This window comes from Mixophyes fleayi, chromosome 7 (assembly GCF_038048845.1).
Source record: "Mixophyes fleayi isolate aMixFle1 chromosome 7, aMixFle1.hap1, whole genome shotgun sequence".
Classification (NCBI taxonomy): Eukaryota; Metazoa; Chordata; class Amphibia; order Anura; family Limnodynastidae; genus Mixophyes; species Mixophyes fleayi.
In genome coordinates, this window is record NC_134408.1 from 36,661,017 (window position 1) to 36,675,329 (window position 14,313).

Below are 14,313 nucleotides of genomic sequence, written 5' to 3' on the forward strand. Positions count from 1 at the left end.
GGAACCCCATAAGAGATTGCCCAAAGAAAACAAAGACTTGACTACGATGGCATGAATGGGTTTCCTTTATTGAGATTTATGTCTATGGTTTTTATTACAATCTGCAAGTCTATATCCTACTACAGACAATGGTAAATTGAATGAAATATGAACAGGGATTTAAGCCATTTGTAGTTTACATCCATAGCCTGGTAGCAGCTCCTGTGTGTCCTGGACCCCTGTGGTCAGCAACAATAAACCCTAATTCTCTATTGTACCTCTGTGTAACAGGAGTCCTATTCCATAGGTCAGTGACACAGACCCCCGCCCCCTTCTGTTCCCAGCCCGCTCCCCGGCTATGGCAGGAAACCTGTCAGGGCAGCATGGGTGCCTAAACCATCAGTAGGGCCTATATAACCGGCACAGGCCTAGCCATAGAGGGAGCCTGGTCCAATCCTCCAGCCCACCCTCTCCCTGACCGACCACCCCCCTTATCCATCTCGCCCCAGCTACCTTCGCTCGTTGAACAGAATTACATTCGCCAGGTCTCCCCGGCTGCCTCCATATCCCTCCTTTCACTGCCGGGGAAAGTGTCGGAACAACGACGTCCTCTGAACACCGCCCACATCCGGGTAACCACGGAAACGAGGCGGACAATTACAAAGAGGCGGGGAGCGATTGTGACGTCACACCGACGTTAGAGTCAGTTTCTCAGGGAGAGAGAGACGTTCTACTGGGAGCTCCAGATTCTGCTCTGTCTGCACATGGAACGTTACAGCACATACTGCTTTATCGGTCACCTTTGTTGTAAACTCAGCAAACAAAATACTGTAATGGCATATACATAAACGTTACCCAATATGAATATGAATGAACAAAGGCTACTACTTTAAACAGATCGTAAAATAAGGGAACGGAGATTACAGGAAATTCGGGAAAAAAAGATAAAATATTTTCTGCTGTTAAGAATGGGGGTTGTCATCCTTGTCAATGTGATCAGCTTGTTAGTATGTCTGTAATGTCCGTGGCGCAATAGGGGTGATTAACCTTGATCATATCATCATTATTTATTTATTTATATAGCGCCACTAATTCCGCAGCGCTCTACAGAGAACTCATTCACATCAGTCCCTGCCCCATTGGAGCTTACAGTCTAAATTCCCTAATATAGAGACACACACTCACACACAAACACAGACAGACATATTATTTACAGAAAATTTAATAAGACTATATAGCCAGCACTGCATGGAGAAAAGTAGCGGAGCATGGTGTATGTTTGACATGTAGTCGATACTTGCACGTGGGATGAGGCCCCATGACCAGGGCCGTAACTAGGGCTGTGCGACAGGGGCGACTGCCCAGGGCGCAACACTGAAGGGGGGCGCAATTTAGGAATGTTTTAGGTTCATTTGGTTAAAATTGAGGTCTAGGGGGGCGGCATTTGTCTTTCTCGCCCCAGGCGCCAGTATTCTAAGTTACAGCTCTGCCCATGACATAAACCTTATTGCAGCATTGTTTGGGCATCCCTGTAGTTCCCTGGCCCTCTAGCCAGCATCTGAGGACTTGAGAGAAGCAGGTGAAAGGCTCGGCTGCCAGTGCCACACCGACTAGTCTGACTGTGTTGGAATTATTATTCAAATATTTTGCATAGTGTTCTGTTCATTGTTCAAGTTAGATAAAAATTGCAGCACTATCACTCTAACTTGTAATCCATGCTTTTTTTTTATATTTCTATTTTTAAGTTAAAACTTATTTCATATTTCAATGGATACTTGCCCATTCTCCCGGAATTGTTGAGTTCCACTCCCGGGAGAACAGGCAGTTCTTCCAGATCCTGCCCGTCGGGACCCTCAATATCACAATTTGCTGTGAATCGCGTCATTTTGCCACCACACCCGCAACAAAATGTTATTTTTCACATAAGGGCAGGACCGGCTAACATGAAGCAATTTGCCATGCCCCACCCCCGCCCTCCAGGGGCTCTCCGGGATTTTTTCCACACTTGCCTAAAACCTTTGCACTGTATTGTATATACATACACATATCTATCTATATTTTTTATATATATCTATCTCACACAAAAATACATATACACTATATGGACAAAAGTATTTGGAGACTTGACCATTACACAGACAGGGACTGTAATGACATTGTATTCAATTACATATACTTTAATATGGAGTTGGTCCACCTTTTGCAAAGATAACAGCTTCCACTCTTCTTGGAAGGCTTTCCACAAGATGTTGAAGTGTTTCTGTGGGAATTTGTGCCCATTAATGTTGTAGAGCATTTATGAGGTCAGTCACTGATGGTGGACGAGAAGGCCTGGGTCGCAATCAGTGCTCAGGTTCATCCCAAAGGTGATCAATGGAGTTGAGGTCAGGGCTCTGTGCAAGCCAGTCAAGATGTTCCACACTGAACTCATCAAACCATGTCTTTGTAGTCCTTGCTTTGTGCACTGGGGCACAGTCTTGTTGGAACAGAAAAGGGCCTTCCCCAAACTGTTACCACAAAGTTGGAAGCATAGCCCACACTGACTTGGTATGCTGCCTAGCCCAAACCCTGAAAACAACCCGATACCATTATCCCGCCTCCACCAAACTTCACAGTTGGCATAATGCAGGTAGGTAATGGTCTTCCTTGCATCCGCCAAACCTAGACACGCCCATCTGACTGCCAAACAGTCAGAGGAGCATATGTGGCTCTATGACAGACACCAATGAATGATCACATTGCCTTTTACAGAAAACCTAAAATCATGACCTCTGCAATAGTGTCCACATGGTCTAAACCAGTGATGCGCAAACTTTTTCAGGAGCGGGACAAATAAAAAAGAAAAACTTTAGGCGGGCCAATATAATTTATTAAAAAACTCAAATATCGAAATATATAATACAAATTTTTATAAAACTAATATGATGAATGAAGCTGTGACTGCATTTCTATAAGTTCCTCGTATCTATTTCTATTTAAATATAAAAACAAATAATTATATTTTAATAATTTTATGCATATTTTAATGACGTTTTTTGAAAATATTGGCGGGCCGGATAGAACCTCTAAGTGGGCCGGATCTGGCCCGCGGGCCGTAGTTTGCCCATCACTGGTCTAAACATTCATAAAAAATATAAAAGGTAAGAAAGAAAATGAATAAATACAAGTAATCTTTTTGATTATGTACAAAAGTGTTGTTACATATGAAAACTTTTATTTCAAAATATTGGCTTATTCTAAATAAAAAACAATCAAGATTATTGTCTGCAAATATGGATGTAATATACTGTCTGTTTGTTGTCATTTAAAGTGTATCAGTTGCCAGTACAACGTACAATCTATAAAACCCAAAATAAAACGTTTTTTTTTTTAACTTTCTTTTTGTTTAAAAGGTACATGCATTTTTTTCCATTACGTTCAGAATTTTAAAATAATACCCAAAAGTCAGTCTCAAGAGATCATATCCAGACTGGCAATATGTCTCATTGTTGGCCTCCCATGTGGGCAGTTCCACGGCTGTTCAATTTCTGCCATGTGTGCCACCAGTTTCCTCATTTCATGTATATTTAAGGCAGTTCCAATCATCACCTGTTGTTGGAAAGGAGACTGTAATGAAAATCATATCTGGTGTTTCAGAGTTTAACAAAATATTCTCTGATGGGGAGAAAAGTGCATGAAATTGCATATTAAAGCATAAAGCTTGTTACATAGATACATACACGCCTTTAACAACTTCATCAACATACCTGGTTTCATCCCAAAGAACTGATCCATTTTCACATTTTTAAGCCGTTTCCGTTTCTCTAAGAGTAACTTTTTTAGGTACTTAATTTATTTAAGTAATTTTTGTATTATTTTTAGTAGCTTTTTTGAATGATCATAGTTATAGATTTGTAAGGTGCCAAAGTGCTCCGCAGCTCCATACAGTAGGAAAAGCAAGGCAGACAAAATAAGAGCTTACATTCTAAGTAAAAGAGGGCACAGTGGAAATAAGAGAAGCGAGTGTGGTTCAGAGTAGGAATTGGGAAATATGTGAGGGTGAATTAGTGTGAGTGGAGTCAAGTGTGACACCAAGGCATTGACAGTGAGAAATATTTGAGGGGAGGTAAGGATACTGGTAGGAGGGACGATAATAAGCTCTGTTTTGGACATGTTGAACTTTAGTGAGCGTTAGGACATCCATATGGATATAGCAGAAAGACAGTTGGTTTCATGAGTTAGTACAGACGAGGAGAGGTCTAGCGAAAAAATATAGATTTGAATGTCGTCAGCTTAGAGGTTGTATTGGAGGTCAAATAAGCAAATTAGTGCCCCAAGAGAAGAGGTGTACAATGAGAACAGTAACGGGCCAACCACAGAGCCTTGTGGGACCCCAACAGATAATGGGGGGGAGGGATGTGAAAAAGGTAAGTGGTTTGATAGGTAGATGAACCAGGAAAGAACTGTGTCACAAAGGCGAATGGCATTAAGGGTGCGTAGGAGAAGAGGGTAATCAGTGCCAAAAGCAGCAGAGAGGTGCAGGAGGATTATTATGAATAAATGGCCTTTAGGCTTGGCTATAAGTACATAACTGATCACTTTTGTAAAAGTAGACTCAGTGGAATGTTGGTAGCAGAAGCCTGATTGCAGAAAGTCAAGAATGTAGTGAGAGGAGAGAAAGGGAGACAAGCATTTGTACACAAGTCTCTCAAGTTGTGGAGGCAAAGGGAATAGATATCTTTTGACTTAGGCATTAGATAAGAAAAAAAAAAAATCACAAAGAGAAATTCAATTCTTCTCATGTTTTCATTTACACAAAAAGAGCCACATATTATATAGGTCTCTGATGCAGCTACAATGGACTCCCTTGCTACAAGGTAATCCTTAGTGGTATCGCCATGCCACAAGAACTAACCTTTAAGAGAGTGTTCTGGTTTGATATATGTACATGAATGATAAATATTGATGTGACATTAAAAGCAAATTGCTCCTTATAGAGCCGTTTATAAACTTTATACCCAGTTTATATTTATACAAAATTAAATAAACCAATTTAGTATGGAGAGACCACTTTCTTAACTTACAGATTTCCTGCAAGCTCTTGAGGCGAACATCTGCCTTACTCGGGAGGGTCTGCACATAACTCCCGGGGAGTCACTCAGCATAAAGATTAGTTCCTCTATGTCTTGCTGACCAAATGTCCAATTTTTGCTTGTTGGTAAAGAAACCAACTTAATTCTTTCCATGATGGGAGCTGTAAAACATAAGTATCAACAAGAGCAGCATATTAGGTCAGTTTACAGTCTGACAGTTCACTTGTACAGTGTTCCTTTCCTACTGTCTAAAGTTGGCCGATGGTCCTAAAAAGTATTCTAGTGATAATATGCACTAGATAGATCCATTCATAATTCTCAAATGACAATGAGTTGTATTTAACACAATTGTGCTATGTGTACAAATATGCTGTAATCCATAGTAACCAACCAGATGTTTAGTTCCATATTCAAAGTGCTGAATGAAAAAGTTAGAAGTTGACCACAACAATCCCATGAAATAATCAAGAGTGTGTAGGAGTTGTTTTGTTTTTTTTTAACATAAATCAATGTTGGGATGTGCTGCATGCATGTGTCTGTGTAGCAGACAGACTGTGTCTGGCAGCCATTTTTGTTTGCCAACCAGACAGCATTTGAAAAGGAGTTAATGACTTTTAGCCCCCTGTTAAGAACAATTAGGCAAATTATAGTATCAGAGTTTCACAATCTCAGCGAAAATGCTTAGAGTGCAAAAATCTTTTTGAAATAAGTTTTCAGATTTTTAATACTGTAGGTTACAAAGCGACAATATATTGGGCAGTGATTCAAACAATAAACAACCAGGCCCTGGCAATGTAAAATGCGACCTTCAGATTTTTCAGGATTACCTCTATATTGCTGATTACTGCTTGCATAAATTAAACCGGTATCCTTGCTTACACAGGGTAAAGGCAGCCAATTGTGGGCTGAACCACAAAATACCTCACACTTCCCTGATGTTCCTTATGAATTAAAGGATGCATTTTCATAGATATTGGTTCGGTTAATGACTACACCTTAACGAGAAACCAAAGCATTCCAATTGTGTTGTTCTTAAACTGACAGCAGAAAAAAAAAATCATATATCAGAAGAAAAATCTAATAGTCTTCAATACCATCACACGTACCATTTTCATCAATGGTAAAATCAAAGCCGTTCTTCTTGAATATTTCAAGGTTGTCCATCAGAACAATCTCATTGACAGCAGTTAAGCTCAATTTCTGAGGTCTAGGATGCAAAAATAAAATAGTTACCAGTTAAAGCAGAATTTATCCTGGAAGCTCTTCTGAGTTCAATAAACTCATCTGATAAAGAAGTACGGTTTCATACTCTTAATATACATAAAGCATAAGAACTAGCACAGTAATGAGCAACATGATCCCCTTAATCTCAGTAACAGGTTAAAACAGTACATGTAATCAGAGAAAGAGACATTTTAAACAAGTGGTACAAGCTATAAAAAACAAATATGTCAATAAAGCAGAAAGGAGTTGGGGGCCACAGGTGAAGGCTCAGATGGCCACCAGTCAAACCATCTTGGCTCTAGCATCTAAAGTTGTTAAGAGAGAGCAACTATGCGCAAACAACAAATAAAACTACAGCATGCGCAGCAGCTCCATTTCGGCGAGTCTGAATTCTACAGCAGCTGCGGCGCTGTCAAGCAGCATCCACGGCAGTGCTGTATTATACTACAATACAGCACTGCCGCGGACGCTTCTTTGACAGCGCCGCGGCTGCTGTACAGTTCCGTTGGTTCGCGGAGGGGAAGGGTTTCTGGAGAACCAGAAACCCCCCCCTGCGTGTGCCACTGGTTACAGGATTTGGAAATAAACATAAGAAGCTATTTTGGGTATGGTTATCTTTAAATGACATAATGTGAATGAGACGGATCTTTATTATGAAGATCCAGAATACATGTATTGCTTATTGCCAAAACAGATGTTAAAAGCAGGAGAGACTATAGGTTTCACACTTACATGATGAGCCTCTGTCCGTTTAGAACAGTGTTCTGTTGTAACATCTCAAAGTTATACTTCTCATCAGTCGCATGTTGGTCAATAATGAAGAGGTCCGAGTCCAGCTTGGTTACTATGAATCCCAGATTAAACTGACCAATAATTTCCATTTTTACAAACATTTCTTTGCTGAAAGTCACAGAAGAAAAAAAACAAACCTGCGTTATATGTATGCATACACTGAACACTGATATTTAAAATGCATGTGCACAAATATAGGGTTTCTTTGGTACACTAAAGATTTGACGCAATAACTTTGTCAAGAATTAAAGTCTAAACTAATATATTGTAGCAGAAGGTGATCCGTACCATTATGTCTCTTTTTGAACAACTCAAGTCAGAAAACAAATCTAGTCCTTCAGCGCTTAAATAATATTTTGTGTGGTAACACAAGGGAAGGTGTTTCTGTAATTAAACAAAGAGGTGGCAAGTGTATAGTAACATTTTTAATATCTCCTATTTCTTGAAGTATGATAATACTGTAGAGACACTTTTACAAAAGCTCAACAACATTTAAAGGTGGATGGAGTTTCTATATTAACCTATATTGATGTATAGGTTTTCCTTTTTATTAGTTTAAAACAGTTTTGCTTTTTTAATTGATAATCATTTTTTGTTTTGTCTTATCTTCATACATATTTCTTCCCCTTTTTATTTACGATTTATTGCATTTAATTATAATGACGTTTTTCACATAGCTGCAGGATTAATGTTTTATTGTGGTTTGTTTAGTATTATTATTATTAATAGTTTCATTTATAAATGTAACAACATTAAAGCAGCAATCTCACATAGAAAATGTTTTTTTTCTTTAAACAGCAAATTCAGTTAAAAAGTAAAAAAATACTTTTTAAGCAAGCATTGTATTTGTCTTAGCTACCCTCCTACAAATCATTGTCTCCTTTTCAAAAGCTCTTTAGTTGGCAAACGAAAATGGCTGCCAGACATAAGACACAGTCAGTCTGCAACACAGAGTCACAGCTCACAGCATGTCATGTGATGTCAGAGTGGGGAGAAGGAGAATGTCACAGCAGAACTCATAGAGGCATTCTAAAGCCTCTCTGCTTACATCATGTGCCATGTGACTGTGGTTGCCTGGAGAAAAAAGACAAGAGGCAATGGTGAAAAGTCTGCACCATGAATTATGTTAAAAATAATAGACCCCATTTTTTTTTTTAACTTTCTTTCTTTAATTTTCCAACAATAGAACAATTCCCATGAAAGACAAACTTACATTGCAATGCACAATTTTACTCCAACAAAACCAGAATGTAATGAATGTCAAACAAAGGACTGTTCTGCACCTGATTTTTTTTTTATGGGATTGCTGCTTTAACTAATATATTAAGACTAGATAAAATCAGTACGCATACAGCTGAAAACTGATTGACTAGCACCTGTCACAATAAAATATAATTGTTTAAAATTACTTTGCTATGTTTATGTTAAAAGCCTTCTTTGTTTTACACTGGTTTAGAAAAAATAATGAGAATAGTATTGTTCATATCAAGTTTTATTTTGCAACATGTTGTAATTTAAATAGTTAATTGCCACCTCCTAATAAGAACAGAATTTTGATTGGTGTGGATTGATTTAAAACACTCAGTTTGCTGGGAGACTTTATGCACATACCACTGCAGAAACCAAGGCGTTAGTGTGGAGAAACGCGTCAGTTTTATATATATATATATATATATATATATATATATATATATATATATATATATATATATATATATAAGATATATTCATTCAACTGGGAGCTCTTCTGAGTTCACTAAACTCATCTAATACAATAGATGTATGATCTTTGATGCATTGCTATTTATTGGATCACTGAAGTATATGTTCTCTTTTTATCTTTTCATGAATGCAATTTTCTACGATGAATGGATTCAGAGATCATAAAGTGAAAGAACAGAGGGCTCCAATCTGCCCCTTACTGAATCTGGATAAGGACACTCCCGAGTTCCAGCTTCGCATGTGAATACACGAGAACATTAACTTGCCACATACTTTACCTGTGGGATTATAGAATCAGATTTTTTTATTGGCTGGCTAGTTCTGAGGAAAATATAACTTAGTGCATTGATATTACTGTACTTTAATACCCGTTACAGCCATTAAGTGAAATTAAGCCTTTGTGAAAACGTGATCTAGTATAAGGATGGTTCAATTTCGTGGCTGTGACTGAAGCACTTTGTGGACTCCTCTCCTGGATATACTTAATTGGCGAGTTCACTATAACAAGGAGATCTGCTGTTGCTAAACATAGCCATCAGGAAGTATGCAGACTTTATGTCAGTCTATAATGGAGGAACTTTAAAAAGTAATTTCTGCCATTAGTTATTTTGTTATATACAACATTTTTTTTTTAATGATATCTTTGATTTACACTACATGGCCAACAGTGTGTGGACATCCCTTCTAGTTAGTATGTTTGGCTATTTCAGTCACACTCACTGCTAACTGGTGCATCCATTCAATCATACAGCCATGCAATCCCCATAGTCAAACATAAGCAGTACAATGGGTTGAAATGAAGAACTCAAGGACTTTCAATATGGCACGTTATAGGAAGCCAACCCAACAACTCAGTTCCTCAAATTTCTGCCATGCTAAAGGTGCCACGGTCATCTGTAATTGCTGTTATTTTGAAGTGGAAAAATCTAAGAGAGTGACAACAGCTGAGTCATGTAGCGGTAGGCCACATAATCTCACAGAACAGGATCGCCAAGTGTTGAAGCTCGTAGCACATAAAAATAGTCCATCTTTGGTTGCAACACTCACTCCAGAGTTCCAAACTAACTCTGGAAGCAACGTCAGCACAAGAATTGTTTAGTGGGGAGCTTCATGGATTGGGTTTCGATGGCCGAACGTCCATACACAAGCCTGAGGTCACCATGCATAAGGACAAATGTCAACTAGAGTTGTGCAAAACACACTGCCATTGGACTCTGGAGCAGTGGAGCCATGTTCTTTGGAGTGAAGAATCACACTTCACCATCTAGCAGTCTGACAGATGAATCTGGGTTTTTGTCGGGCAAGGCTTCCTACCCAATTGTATACTGCCAACTGTAAAGTTTGGTGGAGGAGGAATAATGGTCTGGGGCTGTTTTTCCTGGTTTGGTCTGGGCCCCTTTGTCCCAGTGAAAGGAAATCTTAATGCTATAGCAGACGATGACATTCTAATGGCATTCATTATACTGGATATAAAAAGTGTACCCACCATTATAGAAATTGTAGGTGCTTGTGAAAAGCCTTAAATTAAAAAAATATCATGACAGATCTGTTTCCACCTTTAATGTGAAAACTCCTGCCATCATTAAAGGTTACTGTGATTAACCCCAAATAATGTCCTTGTAGTTTTCTTGGTTGCCTTATACTGAGATAGCCATGGTCTGCAAGGAGCTTTCAAACCATCTATGAAATCTCATTGTTAAAATGTACCAATAAGGAGAGTGGTATAAAAGGCATTACATGTACCATGGAATAATGTGAAACTATCATCTGCAAGTGGAGACAAAGTGGCACAATAGGGACATTGATAAGATCAGAACATCCCTCCAAGTTGATAACAGAACAAGAAGAAAACTCATCAGAGGAAGCCATTTCTCACAAAAAACAACATCCATCATCATTTATTTATATAGCGCCATTAATTCCGCAGCGCTGTACAGAGAACTCACTCACATCAGTCCCTGCCTCATTGCAGCTTACAGTCTAAATTCCCTAACATATACAGAGAGACTAGGGTCAATTTTGATAGCAGCCAATTAACCTACTAGTATGTTTTTGGAGTGTGGGAGGAAACCAGAGCACCCGGAGGAAGCTCACGCAAACACGGGGAGAACATACAAACTCCACACAGATAAGGCCATGGTCGGGAATTGAACTCATGACCTCAGCACTGTGAGGCAGAAGTGCTAACCACTTAGCCACCGTGCTGCCCAGCAAGTCTAAACTAAAAAAAAATCCACTCAACTACCCCAAACAATGTAGGGAAATGTATTATGCTTTGATGGGACCAAGGTTGAACTTTTTGCCCTTAATTCTAAAAGATATGTTTGAAGACAACAAGCCTCATCACCTGAAGAACATCGCCTGCTCTGAATCATTGTGATGGCAGCATCAGGCTTTGGGGCTGATTCTCTGCAGCTGGGACAGAGGATAGTCAGGATAAAGGGCATAATGAATAGCTCCAAATATCAAGATATTTTGGCACAAAACCTGCTGGCCTCTGTCAAAAAGCTGAAGATGAAGAGGAATTTCATTCTCCAACATGATAATGGTCCAAAGCACACATCCATGGCAAACAACGAATGGCTTCAGAAAAGCAATATCAAAGTCTTGGAATTGTCCAGTCAGAGTGAAGTTCTCAATCCCACTGATAACCGTTGGGAAGACTAAAGAGAGCTCTGCACAGGAGATCCCTGAGAAATCTGATGGACCTAGAATCCAGGTGTGCGAAGCTGATAGAGACTTATTCAAAAAGACTCGCAGCTAGAATAAAATCAAAAGGTGCTTCCACTAAGTATTAGTTTAGGGGTGTGCACAATTCTGCAACCAGGGTAATGCAATTTATTTTTCCTAAAAGCTGTCTATTATATTTCTTGGTTTCAAGGTCACATTAAAGGGGAAAAAAGGTCTGTCATGATTTATCCTGATATCAGACTTTACATCACAAACACCTGCAATATAATCTTTATTTACATAAACAACAGCACCAATCAACAAATAAATGCTTTTTAGGTACCTGATCTCTTTCCTAAGTTCAGTTTCTGCTGCCTGATTTTCCCCTGGACTGATCTTCGCTCGGAATCTTCGGAACTTCTCCAACGCCTCCTTCTTTTGCCATTGCTGCTTTAGTTTTTCCAATTGCTTAGCCAGAAGACACATCGAAAAGTTTAAAGGCACCATCTTCTTTACAATGTTGATCGGTGTATCCACAGAATCGGGATATAATCTTCTACTTGGCAACTTTTCTTTAGCCTCTGTTTTCAAACGTTTACAAGTTGGAGCAGGATCATCGTCTGGTATCTGTTTTATGTCAGGATATTCTGACGCTATCTCTGTTTGCAGAGGAGAATGAGAAGCTGTACAGGATTCCACCTCATCAATTTTCACCAGTGTCTCTGGGGAGCTTGTGACACTTTCACTACTAATGTGGCTGGAGAAGTCTGGGGTGCCAAAACCTCTCTCACCATCCGAGGTGGTGATGGTACCTTTGCCAGAATCATAATCATTTTCCATTAGGATATCGTCACTAAAACAGTCTTGTGTTCCTGGCTCTTCCTTTTTACCATTTATATTTAATTCAGCTTTGGAGTTTTGAACTGTTGGTGAAAGGTTAAAATATGACTGGAGTTTCCTTTGATTGGGGGAAAAGTTCTGCGTTTTGTTGGCCTGTGTATGTGGCGAGTTTCCTGTAGTTCTCTGGCTGATAGAGTAGGCCTCTCGAAGTTTAGACACAGAAAGTGTCCCTCTGTCTAATACATTTGGTTGTTCTATTTCAGGACAATCTGATACTTCTGCACTTACTCTTCTGAAATTACCTACAACAAAGAAAAAATGAAGCTTCAGAAATGTATAAATGCAGTTCTTACATAATAACAAGGTACAATTAATCCAAATTTGCTGTCATTTATAGGAATACCCATCAGACATTATTTTAACAGACTCCTGTTATGGGTTTACAGCACATTTGTGTTATTATATAAACTTGATATTATGTTACTGCAAATCTTGATGCCCCAAGGGTTTGAAGTATTAAACATTTGTAAAGCAGCCCTTCATTCCAGCTTTCTGAAACAAAATTCATGTTTCTGAATTTACCGCTCTATCTGAGGCAGAGCCTGGTGCTTTAACAACAATTATAACTTGTTCCGACTAACTATACATAGATCAAATTATAGGAGTTGCCACACAATTAAAATCACTGAATGACTTATTCACTAGCATAATTCACATTAACAGAATGCGGTTTGAATTCCTCTGATGAAGTTGTAATTTGTCACAATGAAGCATGTCAGTAAATAACCTTATACTAAGTTTCTTACATAACAACCGTGTTTGAGACGTAATAAGGGGACAGTCGATTGCGTTTGAAAGTTTCCCTTATACACAAACGCCACCTCTTGTAAGGTGATTTGACTCCAACATACTTAAAGAGATCAATTACTATAGCTGGGACTGATCGTGCCTACTCATGGTGTGTATTTTATTTTAGTGCCAACAGAGCAGCTATACAAGTAATTGACTGGTTCTTAGCAACAGAACTGAGAGCTCCCTGAAAAGTGTAATCAGTATATGTTGTTATACATATGATATTGTGAATGAACCAATATTTTATTTTATTTTTTTCCTTATACTGTGTTATTAAGATTGTATGTAGGTCCAGATTTTGTGTTTCATTTTTAGCATATTCTAGAATTAAAAAAAATTAGTAATGTTATTCATGTGTTATGTTGGTTGTACTTATTTGCTTGATTTCTAAGTGCTTTATTTTCTTGTTTATACTCACAATTACTGGGAAACAAACTCACACTACTACTGCAAACTAATTATATCCTAACAGGTATTTCATGTGGCAGCTACTCTATATATGAAACTGGCAACAATCAACAATGTCTGCTTCTCTGCAGATGAAATACTGAGCTACAGGACTAACATGCAAGGACCATGAGCATTATCGTCATGTACACAACTGACCCATAACACAGACTACTTATACAGACAAAATGTGACTGCAATCACAAATTCTGTTAGGAATAGAATGAATTACGCTAAGTCAAATACGTGGTACCAATTCAGTGGGCGGGTGCTACATATTGAAGAGGCCGATAGATATGACATTCATATTCATAAATACTCATAGCGCAATAGAACCACATGGTCTGTTCAAGACTTTCTATGTTTATACTTTAAAAGAATGGCAAAGGTACAAGAAATACTTATTCCTGTTGCCTGGCAGAAAATAAAACAGTTTCTCAAAGTAGAAACAGAACATCAATTTATAAATAGTTAACAAATATGTTTGCAGAGAGTGAAGCTGTGCTGTGACCATAAACTAGACCGGTCATCCTCACATCATACCAAACTGATGTAATTAATAATTACAAGCTGGCAGTGTTTTAAAACAGAAAAAGCCGCCATATAGCTGCAATGGCAGGTGCTATTTTTATGCTTAAAACGCAACAATACTTACGAATGACTTCACTTCCCCCTTTTATCTGCACAAAATAACCTGAGAGATTCCAGAAACTAA

At 38.6% G+C, this 14,313-nt stretch overlaps 3 protein-coding genes across 3 annotated transcripts in view; 1 reads left to right on the forward strand and 2 right to left on the reverse strand.

The window, feature by feature from the left end:
• The window catches only part of USP42 (ubiquitin specific peptidase 42), a 51,163-nt gene extending 50,542 nt beyond the window's left edge, over positions 1-621 (reverse strand). The window contains exon 1 of the mRNA XM_075179658.1: positions 493-621. The gene's annotated coding sequence lies outside the window, so the exon portion shown is untranslated. The remainder of the gene's footprint in view (positions 1-492) is intronic.
• Positions 1-14,313, forward strand: part of RSPH10B (radial spoke head 10 homolog B) — an 804,204-nt gene that overhangs the window by 703,199 nt on the left and 86,692 nt on the right. The window lies entirely within an intron of this gene.
• The window catches only part of PMS2 (PMS1 homolog 2, mismatch repair system component), a 31,137-nt gene continuing 19,995 nt past the window's right edge, over positions 3,172-14,313 (reverse strand). Inside the window, exons 11-15 of the mRNA XM_075179659.1 lie at positions 11,803-12,601; positions 7,008-7,175; positions 6,158-6,258; positions 5,043-5,212; positions 3,172-3,567 (exon numbers count right to left, since the gene is read on the reverse strand). Of these exons, the coding sequence (XP_075035760.1) occupies positions 3,430-3,567; positions 5,043-5,212; positions 6,158-6,258; positions 7,008-7,175; positions 11,803-12,601 (1,376 nt within the window). The 3' untranslated portion in view covers positions 3,172-3,429. The remainder of the gene's footprint in view (positions 3,568-5,042; positions 5,213-6,157; positions 6,259-7,007; positions 7,176-11,802; positions 12,602-14,313) is intronic.